Source organism: Asparagus officinalis, chromosome 4 (genome assembly GCF_001876935.1).
Source record: "Asparagus officinalis chromosome 4, Aspof.V1, whole genome shotgun sequence".
In the NCBI taxonomy this organism is placed as follows: domain Eukaryota; kingdom Viridiplantae; phylum Streptophyta; class Magnoliopsida; order Asparagales; family Asparagaceae; genus Asparagus; species Asparagus officinalis.
In genome coordinates this window covers 40570484-40590112 of record NC_033797.1, presented here as the reverse complement: position 1 = coordinate 40590112, position 19629 = coordinate 40570484, and the positions used below count along the sequence as shown (strand labels likewise).

The 19629-nt window shown below is 37.8% G+C and overlaps 2 protein-coding genes across 2 annotated transcripts in view; one reads left to right on the top strand and one right to left on the bottom strand.

Moving 5' to 3' along the window:
- LOC109838556 (uncharacterized mitochondrial protein AtMg00810-like) lies at positions 4639-5262 on the top strand. Its single transcript, XM_020406995.1, has one exon. It carries the CDS (start codon positions 4639-4641, stop codon positions 5260-5262), a length of 624 nt encoding a protein of 207 aa, XP_020262584.1.
- LOC109837263 (tripeptidyl-peptidase 2) overlaps positions 6699-19629 on the bottom strand; it is a 51375-nt gene continuing 38444 nt past the window's right edge. Inside the window, exons 28-34 of the mRNA XM_020405429.1 lie at positions 13527-13595; positions 12773-12865; positions 12544-12639; positions 10098-10196; positions 9643-9732; positions 7837-8007; positions 6699-7232 (exon numbers count right to left, since the gene is read on the bottom strand). Coding sequence (XP_020261018.1) covers positions 7074-7232; positions 7837-8007; positions 9643-9732; positions 10098-10196; positions 12544-12639; positions 12773-12865; positions 13527-13595 — 777 coding nt within the window. The 3' untranslated portion in view covers positions 6699-7073. The remainder of the gene's footprint in view (positions 7233-7836; positions 8008-9642; positions 9733-10097; positions 10197-12543; positions 12640-12772; positions 12866-13526; positions 13596-19629) is intronic.

The following is a 19629-nucleotide window of genomic DNA, read 5'->3' as shown; positions in this document are numbered from 1 at the left end:
GCCGCCGCAGCTCACCATCATCATCCGCTTCTTCCTCATCGGGGTCGGGGGGTTCTTCTCCAATGTCATTGAGCTCGGATTTAGGTGAGAGCCGTCGTCGATGAGAGAGAAGGAATGAGGGGAGAGAATTTTTAGCTTTTGTTTGTTTATTTGTTTGAGAGGATTCCTGTATTTTATTGGGTCTTTGATTGTGTTGGGCCTGGTTGCTTGAAAGGAGTCTTGTATGTTTGATGATTTGTTTAGTTGATGAGGGTGGAAGAGTCTACATAATTTAAAAAAAACAAAAAAAGAAAAAATTTTTTAGCTTTTGTTTGTTTATTTGTTTGAGAGGATTCCTGTATTTTATTGGGTCTTTGATTGTGTTGGGCCTGGTTGCTTGAAAGGAGTCTTGTATGTTTGATGATTTGTTTAGTTGATGAGGGTGGAAGAGTCTACATAATTTAAAAAAAACAAAAAAAGAAAAAAAAAACTTTGGGTTAAATGATTAACCTTCGAGTTCCTACACACTAACCTTCAGGTTTTCTATTCTAACCTTCGGGTTCTAACCCAAGTTCTAACCTTCGGGTTCTATTCTAACGTTCGCGTTTCTGCTTTAAACCTTCGAGTTTTATACAAGGAGATTGTGATCCTCCTGTTACTATACTATCCTGTTCTGTAATAATGATAGGATCTGACATCTCTTCTGCTGTAATTACTACCCCTACTACTGCTGATATTTCTGCTCCTAAAGTTGTATTGGGAATAACTGTAACGCTAAATGGCACAAACTATCTTCTTTGGGCTCAAGTCTTTGGCATTTTCATTAGAGCTCGGAACAAATTAGCTCATCTTCTGATCCCTCCTTCTGCTTCTACTGATCCTATGTATCCCGTATGGATCTCTGCTGACTGTTATGTGATGACTTGGCTTCTTAACAGTATGGAAGCACAGATCAGTAGCATTATCATGTTCTCGACTACTGCAAAGGAGATGTGGGATAATTAAAAAATTATGTATGACAACGAGAAGAATGCATCTCGTGTGTTCGAGTTGTATAAACGCCTTTTCTCTCTTCAATAAGGCGATCACTCTGTACCCGAGTACTTTGGTGAGCTGAAATGTCTGATCGATGAATTAGAAATGCATTAGTCCGTCGTTACGGATGCACCAACCCTGATGGGATATCGTAGGGACCTTACAAGGTCCAAGTTCTTGTCGAGTTTGAGTCCCACTTTACAGTCTCAAGTGCGGAGCCAGATACTAGGAGGAGATATTATTCTTTCTTTGACTGCTACTTTCTCAAGAGTTATGTAGGTAACTACTAGAGATACTGCTGTCTCACTGTCTACTCCGTCTCTTGACCAGTCTGCTATGTTCTTCGGACGTGGCAGACGTCGAGGTCGAGGTCGTGGTCGTGACCACGACATAAGGGAAGGACGAGGCTCTTTTGGTGGAAGACAAATTGACTCGGATAGGAATCTGCGTCGATGCCACTATTGTAGAAGAACTAACCATATATCTGAGAAGTGCTGGGAAAAGTTTAATCATCCTGCATGGGCCCAGATAGCTGATACTACCTCTGCTGCTTCCCCTACTACTACTACTTTCGCTTCATCCACAGTTCAAATTTCTCAAGCTGAGTTTGACCGGTTACGTCAACTCGATCTCTCGCAGAAGAATTATTTTGCTACTCATGCATCCTTTTCAGGTATGGATGCTTACATTGCCTCTCCTCACAGATCATGAGTATTAGATTCTGACGTCCCTTCTCATATGACAGGTATAAAGGACCACTTTATTTCCTTAAACCTTTCTGACAAGTGTCCATCAGTCCGGATCGCTGATGGGACATACTCTCTAGTTCTTGGTGATGTAGTCTATGCTACTTCATCGCCGACTCTTACTGATATTTTATATCTTCCTAAATTTCCTGTTAGTTTACTGTCCATCAGTCAATTCACAAAACACAACTGTAAAGTCACATTTTTTTCTTTTCATTATGTTTTTCAAGACCTAGCAACTGGGATGAAAATTGGTTCGGGGCATGAGAGAGGAGATATGTACTATTTGGATGACAATACGCCCACTACTGGTCTTGTTGCAGAAAAGTCTCATCATTCTTTACTATGGCATCAACGCCTTGGCCACCCATCGTTATCGAAACTTCGGTTAGTCATTTATATCGAGTCTTCTGTCTCTTCTCTAGGTTGTGAGTCTTGTGAACTGGGTAAGCAACATTGTGCTACCTATCAAAGTCGTGTTGATAAACGCAGAAGTTCTGCGTTTGAGTTAGTCCATTCTGACATTTGGGGTCTTTATCGTATACCTTCTGTGAGAGATTATAGATATTTTATTATCTTTGTTGATGACTTCTCTCGCATGACTTGGCTTTATCTTTTAAAAGAGAGATCTGAGGTTTTATCTGCTTTCAAACTATTTTACAATGAAATCAAAAATCAATTTTCTACCTCTAATCGTATCCTTCGTAGCGATAATGCCTTAAAATACATGAAAAATGATCTCTCGTTTTTATGCAAATATAGGTATTCTCCATCAAACTTCATGTTCTCACACTTCACAACAAAATGGAGTTGCTGAGAGGAAGCATAGACACATTTTAGATGTTGCTCGAACCTTGATGATACATATGAATGTTCCAAAGTATGTGGTCTGATGTTGTTCTAAGTGCATGTTTCCTGATCAACAGGATGCTCTCTTCTGCTCTTAATGGTAAAATAACGTTCACCTGCCTTTATCCTGATAAACAGACATTTTCTGTGGTTCCTCGTGTTTTTTGTTGTGCCTGTTTTGTTCAGGATTTATCTCCGGGACTGGATAAATTATCTCCCCGATCTATTAAGTGTGTCTTTGTAGGATACTCACGCACTCAAAAAGGTTATCGGCGTTATCCACCAGGAGGTATTTTGTGTCCGTTGATGTTATTTTTTTTGAGTCAGTTCCATACTTCTCTTGGGTTGGTTCATCTCCACCTGTCAATCCATCTATGTCTCTTCCGTCTAGTGCTCCTACTACTGTTACATTACCTGCTTTCGTTCCTTCTGCTGATGGATCTTCTTCAGGATTACATGATGCCTCTACTGTGCCACCTGCACCACCGTCACTACTGACATATTGTCGTCGTCCAAAAGCTCATGTCTCTCTCTGCTCCAGCCGAACAGTCATCTCCCGTTGCAGATCTGCCTCCTTCTAATCCTTCTGATCTAGATATTCTAATTGCTCATCGGAAAGGTAAACAGTCTTGTACTAGTCATCCTATATTTGATTTTGTTTCCTATGACCGTCTTACTTCCTTGTCTCATCAGTTTGCTTTGTCCTTGTCCTCTACATCTCTACCTAGATCATATCTACCTAGATCATATGAGGAGGTCGTGTTAGTACCTGCTTGGAATCAGGTCATGGATGAGATGGATACTCTTGTTTCTAGATAGACTTAGGATCTTGTACCTTTTCCTATGGGTGCTACGGTGGTTGGTTTTCGGTGGGTTTATACCTTGAAGTATCGCACAGATGGTTCGGTTGATCGCTATAAAGCTCGTCTTGTTGCTAAGGGTTAATACTCAAACCTATGGGATTGACTATCTTGAGACGTTCTCTCCCGTTGTCTGTCTCAATTCTATTCGTCTATTTTTTTCTATGGCTGTTAATCTGGACTGGACCATGTTTTAACTAGATGTTAAAAACACCTTCATGTATGGTGACCTACAGGAAAAAGTCTATATGGAGCAACCTTCGGGGTATGTTGCTCAGGGGGAGAATAATGTCTGTAGGCTTAAAAAGACGATTTATGGTCTCAAATAGAGTCTACGGGCATGGTTTGAGAAATTCAGTACTGCTATATCTGGTGTCGGTTTTAAAAGATGTCAATCTGATCACTCAGACTTCATCCGACGCACTAAATCTGGTTTGATAATTCTGGCAGTATATGTTGATGACATCCTGCTAACTGGGAGTGACATTGCTGCCTTAGCAAAGACTAAGGAGTATCTTTCACGTCACTTTGTGACCAACAAGATTTTAAATATTGGATGTCGGGTTCATGTCGGATGGCTAAAATCCATATCGGATAGCGAAAATCGAGGATATATCGGGGGACATTGACTAAATATCAGATTGTCATATCGGGTAGTGCGCATATGTATAATATCATGTCCTAAATGTAATCTAAGCATTCATAAATTCAATATAAGCATACTTTATAAATTCTATAGAGTATAGACTAAACATATAAAAAGTAAATAATATATGGATTTGGATTCATAAATTCTTTCTATCGGGTTCATAAGGAACCCTTAAACATGAGAACGGGTCAAACGGGTTTGGGTATTTATCACTAAACTCAAACCCGATAACAAAAAACATATCTTAAAAAAAAGTATCATATCAGTCGATTTTTTAAAACTAAAAAATAAGCCGATATGACCCTGATATTTTCGATTTGGCCCTGAAAACCGATATACGAGTTGAAAACGTTCATGTCGTGTCAGTCAAGCCCTCAAACCGACATGTCGGCCGATATTTAAAACCTTGGTGACCAAAGATATGGAAAAACCTAAATACTTTCTTGGGATTGAGATTGCATATCAAAAGGACCGTTTGCTTCTATCTTAAAGGAAATATGTATTGGACTTGTTAGAAGAAATGAGTCTTTTGAGGTGTAAGCCAGCAAGCACTCTAATAGAGGTGAATGTGGATCTGTGGCGTGATAATAATCCTCTCCTAGATGATGCAGGTCAATATAGAAGAATGATTGGCAAGTTGATCTATCTTACTATTACCTTTGCAGTGTTAGTACTGAGCAAATTTATGCATAAACCTAGAGAGCTTCACTGGACTGCTGCTGTGAGGATTTTAGCTTATGTTAAAAGCTGTCCTGAAAAAAGATTATTATATAAGAAACATGAACATTTACACATCTTTGTCTTTTCTGATGCTGGGTATGCGGGAGACATAGGAGATAGGAAGTCTACTTTTGGATTTTGCACCTTTATTGGAGGAAATCTGGTTATTTGGAGGAGCAAGAAACAATCTCGATCTAGTGCAGAGGCAGAATACAGAGCTATAGCTCATACTGCATGTGAGATGATATGGTTGCAGAAGTTGTTGACAAAGCTTAGTTTTACTGGACCTATGCCTATGCATTGTGATAACCAGTCCGCTATCTATATTGCAAAGAATCCAGTATTTCATGAGAGAATTAAGCACATTGAAGTTGATTGTAATTTTGTTAGAGATGTTTGGGGAAAAAAAGCGATCTCTCTTTAGTTCACTCCATCTTCAGAACATTTAGCTGACATTCTCACTAAAGCTACATCACCTAAGGTGTTTTTCATTCTATATAACAAAAGTTGGGCATGGTTGATATATATGCTCCAGCTTGAGGGGGAGTGTTAGAATTAGTATTTGGGTTATCGGGTCAGGACCCACCGGCCCGTACCCGAGCTGGGAACCCGGCCTGAGCCAACCCTGAGCCCGACACAGGCCCCGACAGGCTTTTTGGACAGGCCTAACTAAGACATTTTATTTACTAGTTGGATGGCTTACCAAATGTCCTGAGATTCCTTAGTTTTGAATAAAATGTCGAACCTGTTTGATTGCGAGAGGAGTACTAACTCTTACCAAACAACTTATGATTATTTGCTTATAAAATTTAAATCATGTGGCGATATAAAAAGTTACCTTATGAAACAATAATGTGGGAGATGTCTTGATAGAACTTGGAGCATATTTGACAACTTTAGATTATAACGATTGAATTAAAATTCATGTAGATTATAATTCATGGTGTTTTGTAAACTTTATAGATTATTATCCTGGTTCAATTGTAAAGTGTTTGGCAAATGAATGAATTATATCAAAATAACCAAAAAGTAAATTGCTTGTAATCCACTAAAAAAGATATGGCTGAGAATTTTGTGAAATGACGAGAGGGCTATATGTGTTTACTTGGTTAAACTTTGCGGTTTATAATCCACTTTAAAATAAGGCAGAACATAATTTATTTTTTGATAGATTATAAGCTAAAATAAGCCACTTTGCCAAACATCTCAAAGTGGCTTGTAAGCTAAAAAAGTGGCTTAATTAAGCCACTTTAACCATTTGACTATTTTATTGTTGTTTGGTTGTATAGCATGGCGACTTAGATCATAATTATAACAAAGTCTATACCACCTGCATCCAGAATTCAAAAAAGAAACAAAATGTTCTGCCAAATTTTTCATGACAAAAAACTTGAAAGAACTTGATGAGAGAGCAGAACGATATAACGACACTTGCATTATTGTCTTCGCTTATCTACCTTGATTTGAAAGTTAATGGATCAAAAATCAATGTCCACGGGAAGAAAACACCTATAAAGTGGAACCTTTCCCATCTTCTCCGAAACATCTCCTAACCTTTGAAGGGAAAACAAATTCGTCCATTTCCAGGCAGTGGGGATTACCTCGCTAAAACACTAACATCCAATAATATTGATGGTTGTTATTCCTGATGAAGCTGAGACATTCAGCTGAATTACAATCATCGGTTGTACTTTTTGAAGGCAACCATCTAATTTCTAGAGGGAAGATGCAGTGATCCACTGCTAAAATTTCTCTCTTTAAAATAATAGTAATAAACTTCTTTCTCACACAATTTTTGAAAAAAAAAAACATGTTAATTCCAGCAGTGACCATCACATCCTTCAGTATCCAGTGCAGCCCTCACAAACAACTCCCAGTAGTTCTATATTTCATTACAATGGTACCCCATGAAATAACATAAGAACTAAAAAGGGTAAAAATAAAAACTGCCTGAACAGCTTGAGAAGATCAAATGACAGTATTATCAAATGTGAAACTTCATTTAGGAATCTAAATAAATGTATGAAACTATAGTGACTAACATCGCGTCACTTTGCCTATAGATCTAGTTTCTTAACAGCAAATAACTTATAATCTTGGGTAAGGACTTTCTTTAAAAGCTTTGTTCACCTTAAGTGAGACTAATGTATTTGATTTGATTCATTTGAATAACTACCAGATAATTGATTCATTTGTATAACTACCGGATAAACAAATGTGGCCATCTAAAAGAATCTAAAATAGGGGCAAACTCGAAGGAAAGCGCACATGCATCCACAGCTTCTCGTAACATGCCACGTGGCTCCATCCAATCTCATCAAGCAATTCAATTCTTAAATCATAGAACTTCTTCTTTGGTGGCTCGGATTCATCTTGGATCAGATCATTTAGTGCCTGCCACAAGAAGCAACAATTTCACGAAAAGAAAGCTTAATCACAAGGGTATCTTGAAATTCCTAAAATTCCATTTGCTAAAATACTCTTCGCAATGAAGCAATATTACACATCAGCTTTGAACAGATACCTAATTATAGATGCACAGAAACGACATAATTTGCATTTAATAAGGAAAGAGAGGCAAGTTTGATTTCTAACTATGAGTTTGTCAAGAAATAACCTAATCTTTTGGGAGGTCAAACGTAGATTCAACCAACAAGTACTGCAGTTAATCATATTTTAGCTATTCCAGGAATTCATCAAAATCTTGAGCAAGAATGAGCCTTAGATAATGATAATGCCAATTACATCATAAGACCTAGCATTTTGAAAAAATACAATGAAACGAATTTCACAGGTTATCCCAAGGACTTGACTTCAAGGGTATGACAGTGGGCAAGACATGCTCTCTTATAGAACAATGAAATGCCTAGAGGTATTTCCAGAAACTCAATTGTATGCAACGACAAGAATGCTTCAACTGGAATTGAAAAGAAGAATCACATCTAATGAACTTAATCCAGCAGGAAAATTCTCTATAAATGAATTCAACAGAAATTACCTTCAACGCCATTCCAAGTCTTCCATTACGCCTTTCACGCACCACCAACAGCATGCCGTATTTTGGAGATTTAATATCAACCCATTTCTTTATTTCTTTGAAGTTCTCCTCAAACTGATCTGATTGTTCACTCAGCATTTCCTTAGATTCCTCTGCAGGCGCCTGTTCAACCTGTGGTGAACAACAACTGTTAACCTAATAAATGATAGGATTGAAAGTAACTACCAGCATGACATGGAAGAAATTGTTTAATCAGAAAAAGGGTTTCATCACTGCAAATTTCTCAGGTGAAATTAATAACATAAGTATGCCAAAAAACCTGTTGAGGAACTATCCTTTATAAAGAAACTAGGAAGAGAAGTTAATGAAAGTTCTGGATACAACAAAATAATACTACAGGGAAAAAAGTCTCTCGTTTCCAACTAATAGGCCTTACACAACTGTAGTTAGCATCTCCTCATCAATCATATAGTAACTTTTCATATTAGGGGATAACTACCCCATGAGAGCAACAAGCCCTTCAACTCATTTCCCACAACACCTACCAGTGTCCCCTCTTTCCACTCTCTATACCTCGAATGGAAACTTTAGTTCCACTTTAAATAACAATCCTGGAGTTGCTACATATACTAACCAAAATATACAATTAAGTAGAATAGCATACACTGTCAGTGCAAATTCTCACTGTCACCAACGTACCCATATTTCCATCAACCACGCCAAGATTTAACCACATGCAAACCTAGAAACGTACATTTTATTTTCCCCTTCTCCTAAATAGTTATGTAAATAGTTATGCCTCTAGATTTTCAGAACTTAGACTTCCATTAAGATTGCCAGAAACCAGCATCCAATTATATAGTACGCTAGAAACAAGTAACTATTTGGACAATGCACCATTTATAGGTAAGTTGTTAAAATTTAAAAATTATGATCAGTTCAGATTCTGAAGAATAACCTGTCAAAAAAATAATTAAATCGGTTAACAAGAGAACCTCAATATAGAAACAGAATTATTGATTCTTAATGTAATGCTTGTTATAAATAACTTCCAATGTGCCTTTGATTTATCAATGATATCTAAAATTTGTAATAACTAAAAGTTCCATTAAGCCAAGCACACCATGATATTGATTATTTATTGAGTATGCCTGAAACATGTTGTCACCTTAACCCTATAGAATAAACAGCATCTGCATTTAGGTAATCATAAAAAGTTGCTACTAAATTACTGATGATGCTCCAGTTGTTTTTCAGATTCTGAAGTCTCTCTTAAGTCTTAAAAAGTAAACATAGTTTTATTGTGCACAAAAAAAGAAACAAAAAAAAGAACTTATCAAACCTTGTGCGAAAACAAAGGATAATGTTAACTGTCCAGGTAGAGACTTTCTACTAGGTCTGTTTGATACCATGTTGACCCGAAGTTTTTAGATATATATAAAAAACTACAACTATCAAAAAAATAGATGAAAACCAATTTTTATATTTGGGTTGCAAAAAAGATCTTAGTTGAGTTCGCAAAAACTATGACTTTCACCAAAATTAATACAAAATATCAAGGTAAGACTGCTAGAATCAAGTCCATAAGCAAAAAATGATACATATAATGTAGCAAATTTATAAGAGCCAAAAGAATTGATGATCAAGTAGCTAATATCCTTATAGGAGAACCTGTTCGCAAGAATAAACGATTATACAGAACAGAAAATCAAATTAGAATGTCTAAAGCAAATCACCTCAGATATTTTTTAATAAGAAACAATAAATCCAAGTGAACTGAACAATTACATACAACAATATAGTTACCTTAGAGCCAATTTCTGCAAGTGCTAGCCCCTTTCTGTATAGAGCCTCTGCTAATTGGTCACGAGCTGTCTCCTTCTTCTTTTGAATAGTCTACACAACATTTGTTATTAAAATTAATATTTCGCTTACTTAGTAAGGCCAGAGTTTCAGATTGAAATGATTTGTGCTATGAGATTATCATGCAATGTGGCAACTACAACCTATGTCCAGATGACAGCCCTATATATAGCAGCTATCTAAGTATCAGATGTATCAGATGCATCATGCATCAGTAACGGGAAAGCATCATTTCAGGTTGGTGTTCTTCAGCAACAGCAAAAAGCATTTGTCCCAATTTTTTGTGGGGCCAGGTCAGCATTCTCAGTTCATAAATTAAATTTTAAACACAACCAATTGTTCCATGTTAAGTAAATATGCAGCATGTAGTGAAGGTTTTATGGATAAATTGTAAGCACCTCTGCTTCTTCATCTTCAGGATCAGGTTTCTTTGAAATCCATTCTGCTAACTCAGCTTTGTCTATACTCTCAATTACCTCATTGGCTGCCTTGATAATCTGAAACAGAAAATGGAGAATTTGAAAAGAGAATTTTTTTTATAAGATAACAGAAAGTACTGTCAATAAAAAAAAGGATTATCATAACTAAATTACCATCAAGTGCATTCCAATAGATTACTTACTATATATACCAATGAGTTCTCATTGACAATCTAATACACGACAGTAAATTATCTACTTTTATTGCAATACCACAGAGAACCAAATACAAGTATGAAAGTGGGTTATTTATCAGTAAATCAAAATTCTACAGAGTCCCAAGAATAAAAATGATTTCTCAGCACACAACGAGTTTTTGTACTGTCCTTGAGTTTACAATTGAGCACAAGGTAAGAATGTGTTGTAGTCAAAATTAGTTAATAAATATCAGCTTATACTTTGACTCCATTAGAAGCCTAAGAACCATAAAAGACAAAGTTATGGACACCAGGTCGCAGGGGATTATGTTTGGCACTTCATGCAGCAAAACAAATAATGATAGACATTTATCCAGAGGTCAAGTTTCACAGTTATCTAGCAATCATCCACTATCAATGACAGCAGCAACTCTCTGGAGCACCATACATGCTATATGAACATTCTAACCTGTATAATCAACAAGTTAAAAACAAGTAAGGTAGTGTAGCCACTTTATCAAGTAACCTACTAGTTGAGACTTAAGAAACATTCTGGCAGTGCCTCTCTAATAAATAATACTGTCACATAGGAATATGGTGTCTAATTATCTTTCTGGGCACAAAGTTTAAGTGCACTCACAACAAGCATGATCCAGATATGGATATTCAGAAAGTTGGACCAAGTTTAAGTGCACTCACAACAAAAGCATGATCCAGATATGGATATTCAGGAAGTTGGACCCTAGTGTGAGGAAACTCAGCAGCATTTATCTCCATCAGATTTGAACCTCCATGCGTGAGAAAGAGAGAGCACTCCAATATCCATCTTTCACCTCCCAATAAGTTTCTATATTCTCTTGTGGGTTCACTGCAGATAGGCCTCCTAAATTGTAGACCTCTTGAAAATTACCACTCCTCGCTTGGATATTAGATAACAGACCAATTTAATTAATTAATTTAGTTGAAGCTCTGTTAGTCCGAGCTACCTCATGTAAGACGTGATGGCATCTGAATTTCCCCTGACTTAACGGCAAATCAGTTATTCTCATCAGATAACCCAATTTCCTCCTTTCTCTTTCTCTGTTGGATCCAGATGATGTATTTTCATGCTTTCTTTCTCCCATTTAATTTTCTGCTCTTCTCTCTCACTCCCACTCTCCCTCTCCCCATGCCCCCTCTTTCTTTTAACCATCTGCAGGCAGCCTGCACCAATTTTCCCCTCAATATTGGACTTCTCTTTATACATACTTAAGACTTAAATCATCATTCAAAGAAGAGAATTTAGAAGTGTAATAGATTTTGGAGAAATAATTTTGAATTGTAGCTGCAGAAGATCATATCAATGTAACTATTACATGTTAACAAAGACACCATAAAAACTTTATGTAGTGCTAGGAAGCATGATGCTGGCACATACACAATGCATCAAATCCATTACATACAGGACACAAGTAGAAAACAACAAGATTATTTTCTTGTTCTTTAAAAAAAATTGCTTGTATATATGTGCCTAAATATTTACACATAAAAACAAGGCTATGTTTTATCACGTACACAACAACAAGGCTATGTTTTATCAGAAGTAGGGGAAAAAATAGCAAAAGGGTCCTGATAATTTATGTAGTTTTAATCAAGTAATTAATCAAATTAAAAACTTGAAAGTTCTGCCTAATATGTTACTTGATGCAAGTTTGTGAACATCTCACCATTTTCAAGGTGGACATGCTTCACTAACGTCGTATGCATTTTTGTCAAAGCAAGGCATGGCCCCATGATGTGCAATTAGTGATTTAAAACTTTTAGCACCAACACAGCTGTGACATAATTTCTTGATTTGGTATAAACTCAACAAGAAACTGGAATGTGAGATGTGTCAGACAAGTGTTAGTGTTTGATACATGTTGGACACAGGCAAAGAACTCATTTGAAGTGTCCTTGTTTCACAGGTTAGATGAAAGAAAGAAAACCCAGAAACAGTCAGGTAGTTATTGATCACAAAAGTAAAACATATCGAAACCTGTGTATTTTGTCACTAAACAACTATTCAGCTGGCAATGAGACTTTCACAAAGCATAAAATAATCTAATTAAAGCTTTGCACAAACATTCATGAATGTCATTCATCACTCCCAAAATGAAGACAATATCCACAAACATTCATGAATGTCATTCATCACTCCGAAAATGAAGACGTTATCCACAGAACATCTCCACAGAATACACACATACCTCTTGGTTATGATGGACATTGTCTTCGTCAGAACCTCCTGCAATTAAGCCTTCTAGAATTTTCGTAAGCAATGGCGTATAGTTTGGAAACTCCTCCTGCATGCACAACCAGGAACTTTATAAGAAAAAAAGAAACGGAAATGTGCAAAACAATAACTATGGAAAAATAAACACACTCTGTAAGACTATAACTAACCAACAAAAAGGGGAATGGGAAAACTTAATCGACCTTAAGAGAAGCAGAAAATGCATTCCATGCCTTTCGTTCTTCTTCTGAATTTCGCTTTAAGCTCGACAGTATCCTTATTTTAGCATCTCTCACCTGATTAATTAAAAAAATTATACTTTAACCAAGAAATAACGTAAAAACCATAAAGAGAATTGAGTTTTGTAGTCACAAAACTTGAAACAAATAATAGGAGTGTCAATGGTACAGCAGTAAGCTCCAAAAGAACACCTTAAATTACAGAAATATACCAGTTGCCCTTCTTGGACACAATTTGGTGTGACTCGATTGAACTTTGAAATTACAGAAAAATATACAAAAACAACAAACAAAGCCTTTATCCCAAAATTTGGAGTTCATTACATGAATCATGATTTCCATTAAGTTCTGCTGAGGGTTATCTCCTCCACTAGCTTAATTGTTCTCATATCTTTCTTAACAGAAGATAAAGAAATATAAATATATAAGAGATTAATGAGTATCCTTAACAAGGAGGGGGATTTCCTCCTTGACAATGATGTAGCACAATCCCCACCATGTGAAATTCGCTCTCCTACTTTATTCTCTCTCCTTCACATGGTGGAGATTGTGTCACATCATTGTCAATGAGGAAAATCCCCTCCTTGTCAAGGATACCCATTAATCTCAATATATAAATAGTTGTAACGAAGGAAAAGATACACAAACAAGTACTTCACAACTACAAGCATAGATAAGCATGTCATCTATATTAAAAATCTCTGCATGTGAAAATTACCTCTTCCTGCAGCCGCTCAACTATACTTTTACTGCAAATGGAGCTTGCCTTTCCTCTATCCTCATCCATCTATTACACAATAAAAAAATAATTACAGAGATGATCAATGGAGTAAAATAAGATACCATCTCAGAATGAGATAACTAAGGTTCTACCATCTATTTATCATGAGGATAAGCATGTCTCTTGTTCTATGCATCCAATCTCAAACAAATCATTAAATATGCAGATAATTTTTGAAAGTAACCCCCTGATCTCACAAGAAGTCAACCCTCCCTTAAATACATCTCTCTCGAGATTGGAGGCAGGCCACAAAATTATGAGCGTCCAAACACAAGTCTGTTAGAACTAGTATTTGGGTTATCGGGTCAGGACCCATTAACCCATTAGCCTATTACTCATATGTACTCCTATATAAACCCATGTTAATGAATGAAAGAGGTACTCTCTAAATTCTCAATACTAACATGGTATCAGAGAAACCCTAACCCTAACCTTTTGTTTTCAGCCAACCGCTCTCCACTGGAAAAGACAAAAAAACTACACCTACTCCGAGCGAAGCGCCGCGAACCCCTAACCGGCCGCCGCCGTCCTTTGTGTTCACTGCTGTCGTCACTGCCCCTCTAACCCTCCGCGCCGCAAGCTCACCATCATCATCCGCTTCTGTCTCATCGTGGTCGGGGGGTTTCTTCTCCAATGTCATTGAGCTCGGATTTAGGGTGAGATGCCGTCGTCGATGAGAGAGAAGGAAGTGAGGGAGAGAACAGCTGCTGCTTCACTACTTCGCCGCTCTCAGTCGTCGGAGCAATCGCCGACCTAATGTCCGGACTCTAGGTGCCTCGCCGATCCAACTCCAGATCCGACCCAGATCGGCTTCGACTCCTTGGTACCCTCATTCAATTTCGTCGCCTGGATTTTTTTTTTTTTGGGGGGGGGGGGGCTTGGCCTTGATTTTTTTAGCTGTTGTCTGTTTATTTGTTTGAGAGGATTCCTGGTATTTTATTGGGTCTTTTGATTGATGTTGGGCCTGGTGTCTTGAAGGAGTCTTGTATGTTGATTGATTGTTTAGTTGATGAGGGTGGAAGAGTCTAGCATAATTTAAAAAAAAAACAACAAAAAGAAAAAAGAAAACTTTGGGTTAAATGATTAACCTTCGAGTTCCTACACACTAACCTTTCAGCGTTTTCTATTCTACCTTCGGTTCTAACGCCAGTTTCTAACCTTCGGGTTCTTTTCTAACGTTCGCGTTTCTGCTTTAAACCTCGAGTTTTATACAAGGAGATTGTATCCTCCTGTTACTATACTATCCTGTTCTGTAATAATGATAGGATCTGACATCTTCTTCTGCCTGTAATTTACTACCCTACTATACTGCTGATATTTCTGCCTCCTAAAAGTTGTATTGGGAATACACTGTAACGTAAATGGCAAACAACTATCTTCTTTTGGGCTCAAGTCTTTGCATATTTCATTCAGGCTCGGAACTAAATTACTCATCTTTCTGATCCTCCTTCTGCCTTCTAACTGATCCTATGTATCCCGTATGGATCTCTGCTGACTGTTATGTGATGACTGCCTTCGTTTTAACAGTATGAAGCACAGATCAGTAGCATTTCATGTTCTCGACTACTGCAAAGGAGATGTGGGATAATTAAAAAATTATCGTATGACAACGAGAAGAATGCATCTCGTGTGTCGAGTTGATAAACGCCTTTTCTCTCTTCAATAAGGCGATCACTCTGTACCCGAGTACTTTGGGGACTGGAATGTCTGATCGATGAATTAGAAATGCATTAGTCCGTCGTTACGATGCACCACCCTGAGGATATCGTTAAGGACCTTACAGACGGTCCAAGTTCTTGTCGGAGTTTGGTCCCACTTTTACAGTCTCATAAGTGGGAGTCCAGATACTAGGAGGAGATATTAATTCTTTCTTTGATGCTATTTTCTCAAGAGTTCATGTAGGTAACTACTAGAATACTGCCTGTCTCACTGTCTACTCCGTCTCTTGACCAGTCCTGCTATTGTTCTTCGGACGTGCAGACGTCGAGGCCGAGGGCGGGTCGTGACCACGACATAAGGAAGGACGAGGCTCTTTTTGGTGGAAGACAAATTGACCTCGGATAGGAATCTGCCGCTCGATGCCACTATTGTAAAGACTACCCATATATCTGAGAAGTGCGAAAATTAATCATCCTGCATGCGGCCCAGATAGCTGATTACTACCGTCTGCTGCTTCCCCTTTACTACTACTACTGTTCGCTTCTCAACAGTTCAAATTTTCAAATGCTGAGTTTGACCGTTCGTCAACTCGATCTCTCGCAGCAGAATTTTGCTACTCATGTCTTCCTTCAGGTAATGGATGCTTACTTGCCTCTCCTCACAATATGAGCTATTTTGATATGACGTCCTTCTTCATATGACAAGGTATAAAGGACCACTTTATTCCTTAAACCTTTCTGACAAGTGTTCCATCAGTCCGGATCGCTGATGGGACTACTCTCTAGTTCTGGTGATGAGTGCTATGCTACTTCATCGGCCGACTCTTACTGATATTTTATATCTTCCTAAATTTCTCTGTTAGTTTATCTGCCATCCAGTCAATTCACGAAAACACAAACTGTAAAGTACACATTTTTTCTTTTCATATGTTTTTCAATGACCTAGCAACTGGATGAAATTGTTTCGGGGCATAAGAGAGGAGATATGTACTATTTGGATGACAATACGCACCACTACTCGTCTTGCTTGCAGATAAAGTCTCATCCATCTTTACTATGGCATCAACGCTCTTGGCCCACCAACGTTATCGAAATCCGGTTAGTCATTCTATATCAGTCTTCTGTCTCTTCTCTAGGTTGTGAGTCTTGTGAACTGCGGTAAGCAACATTGTGCATACTATAAAGTCGTTTGATAAACGCAGAAGTTCTGCGTTTGAGTTGTGTCATTCTGACATTTGGGTTTTCGTATACCTTCTGTGAGAAGATTATAGATATTTATTATCTTGTTGCTATGACTTCTCTACGCATGACTTTGGCTTTATCTTTTAAAGAGAGATCTGAGGTTTATCTGCTTTCAACGTATTTTACAATGAAACAAAAATCAATTTTCTACCTCTATCGATACCTTGCTAGCGATAATGCCTTAAAATACAGTGAAAAATGATCTCTCGTTTTTATGCCAAATATAGGACTTCGCATCAAACTTCATGTTCTCCACACTTCACAACAAAATGGATTGCTTAGAGAAGCCATAGACACATCTTAATGTTGCTCGAACCTTGAGATACATATGAAGTTCCAAATATGTGGTACTGATGTTGTTCTAAGTGCATGTTTCCTGATCAACAGATCTCTGTTCTGCTCTTTAATGGTAAAAATAACGCTTCACTTGCCTTTATCCTGATAAACAGACATTTTCTGTGTTCCTCGTGATTTTATTGTTGTGCGTTTGTTCAGGATTTATCTCCGGACTGGATAAATTATCTCCCCGATCTATTAAGTGTGTCTTTGTAGGATACTCACGCACTCAAAAAGGTTAGCGCGGTTCTCACCAGGAGAATTTTTGTGTCCGTTATGTTATTTTTTTGAGTCAGTTCCATACTCTCTCTGCGGTTGGTTCATCTCCACCTGTCAATCCATCTATGTCTCTTCCGTCTAGTGCTCCTACTACTGTTACATTACCTGCTTTCGTTCCTTCTGCTGATGGATCTTCTTCAGGATTACATGATGCCTCTACTGTGCCACCTGCACCACCGTCACTACTGAACATATTGTCGTCGTCCAAAAGCTCATGTCTCTCTCTGCTCAGCCCGCAACAGTCATCTCCCGTTGCAGATCTGCCTCCTTCTAATCCTCTGATTAGATATTCTAATCTGCTCATCGGAAAGGTAAACAGTCTGTACTAGTCATCCATATTTGATTTTGTTCCTATGACCGTCTTACTCCTTGTCTCATCAGTTTGCTTTGTCCTTGGCCTCTACATCTCTTACCAGATCATATCTACCTAGATCATATGAGGAGAGTCGTGTAGTACCTGCTTGAATCAGGTCATGGATGAGATGGATACTCTTGTTTCGAGATAGACTTAGGATCTTGTACCTTTTCCTATGGGTGCTACGGTGGTTGGTTTTCGCGTGGGTTTATACCCTTGAAGTATCGCACAGATGCGTTCGGGTGATCGCTATAAAGCTCGTCTTGTTGCTAAGGGTTAATACTCAAACCTATGGATTGACTATCTTGAGACGTTCTCTCCGTTGTCTGTCTCAATTCTATTCGTCTATTTTTTTCTATGGCTGTTAATCTGCGACTGGACCATGTTTTAACTAGATGTAAAAACAACTTCATGTATGTGACCTACAGGAAAAGTCTATATGGAGAAACCTTCGCGGTATGTTGCTCAGGGCCGAGAATAATGTCTCTAGGCTTAAAAAGACGATTTATGGTCTCAAATAGAGTCTACGGGCATGGTTTGAGAAATTCAGACTGCTATATCTGGTGTCGGTTTTTAAAAGATGTCAATCTGATCACTCAGACTTCATCCCGAGCCACTAAATCTGGTTTGATAATTCCGGCAGTATATGTTTGATGACATCCTTGCTAACTGGGAGCTGACATTGCTGCCTAGCAAAGACTAAGGAGTATCTTTCACGTCACTTTGTGACCAACAAGATTTTAAATATTGGATGTCGGGTTCATGTCGGATGGCTAAAATCCATATCGATTAGCGAAAATCGAGGATATATCGGGGCGACATTGACTAAATATCGGATTGTCATATCGGGTAGTGCGCATATGTATAATATCATGTCCTAAATGTAATCTAAGCATTCATAAATTCAATATAAGCATACTTTATAAATTCTATAGACTAAACATATAAAAAGTAAATAATATATGGATTTGGATTCATAAATTCTTTCTATCGGGTTCATAAGGAACCCTTAAACATGAGAACGGGTCAAACGGGTTTGGGTATTTATCACTAAACTCAAACCCGATAACAAAAAACATATCTTAAAAAAAAGTATCATATCAGTCGATTTTTTAAAACTAAAAAATAAGCCGATATGACCCTGATATTTTCGATTTGGCCCTGAAAACCGATATACGAGTTGAAAACGTTCATGTCGTGTCAGTCAAGCCCTCAAACCGACATGTCGGCCGATATTTAAAACCTTGGTGACCAAAGATATGGAAAAACCTAAATACTTTCTTGGGATTGAGATTGCATATCAAAAGGACCGTTTGCTTCTATCTTAAAGGAAATATGTATTGGACTTGTTAGAAGAAATGAGTCTTTTGAGGTGTAAGCCAGCAAGCACTCTAATAGAGGTGAATGTGGATCTGTGGCGTGATAATAATCCTCTCCTAGATGATGCAGGTCAATATAGAAGAATGATTGGCAAGTTGATCTATCTTACTATTACCTTTGCAGTGTTAGTACTGAGCAAATTTATGCATAAACCTAGAGAGCTTCACTGGACTGCTGCTGTGAGGATTTTAGCTTATGTTAAAAGCTGTCCTGAAAAAAGATTATTATATAAGAAACATGAACATTTACACATCTTTGTCTTTTCTGATGCTGGGTATGCGGGAGACATAGGAGATAGGAAGTCTACTTTTGGATTTTGCACCTTTATTGGAGGAAATCTGGTTATTTGGAGGAGCAAGAAACAATCTCGATCTAGTGCAGAGGCAGAATACAGAGCTATAGCTCATACTGCATGTGAGATGATATGGTTGCAGAAGTTGTTGACAAAGCTTAGTTTTACTGGACCTATGCCTATGCATTGTGATAACCAGTCCGCTATCTATATTGCAAAGAATCCAGTATTTCATGAGAGAATTAAGCACATTGAAGTTGATTGTAATTTTGTTAGAGATGTTTGGGGAAAAAAAGCGATCTCTCTTTAGTTCACTCCATCTTCAGAACATTTAGCTGACATTCTCACTAAAGCTACATCACCTAAGGTGTTTTTCATTCTATATAACAAAAGTTGGGCATGGTTGATATATATGCTCCAGCTTGAGGGGGAGTGTTAGAATTAGTATTTGGGTTATCGGGTCAGGACCCATTAACCCATTAGCCTATTACTCATATG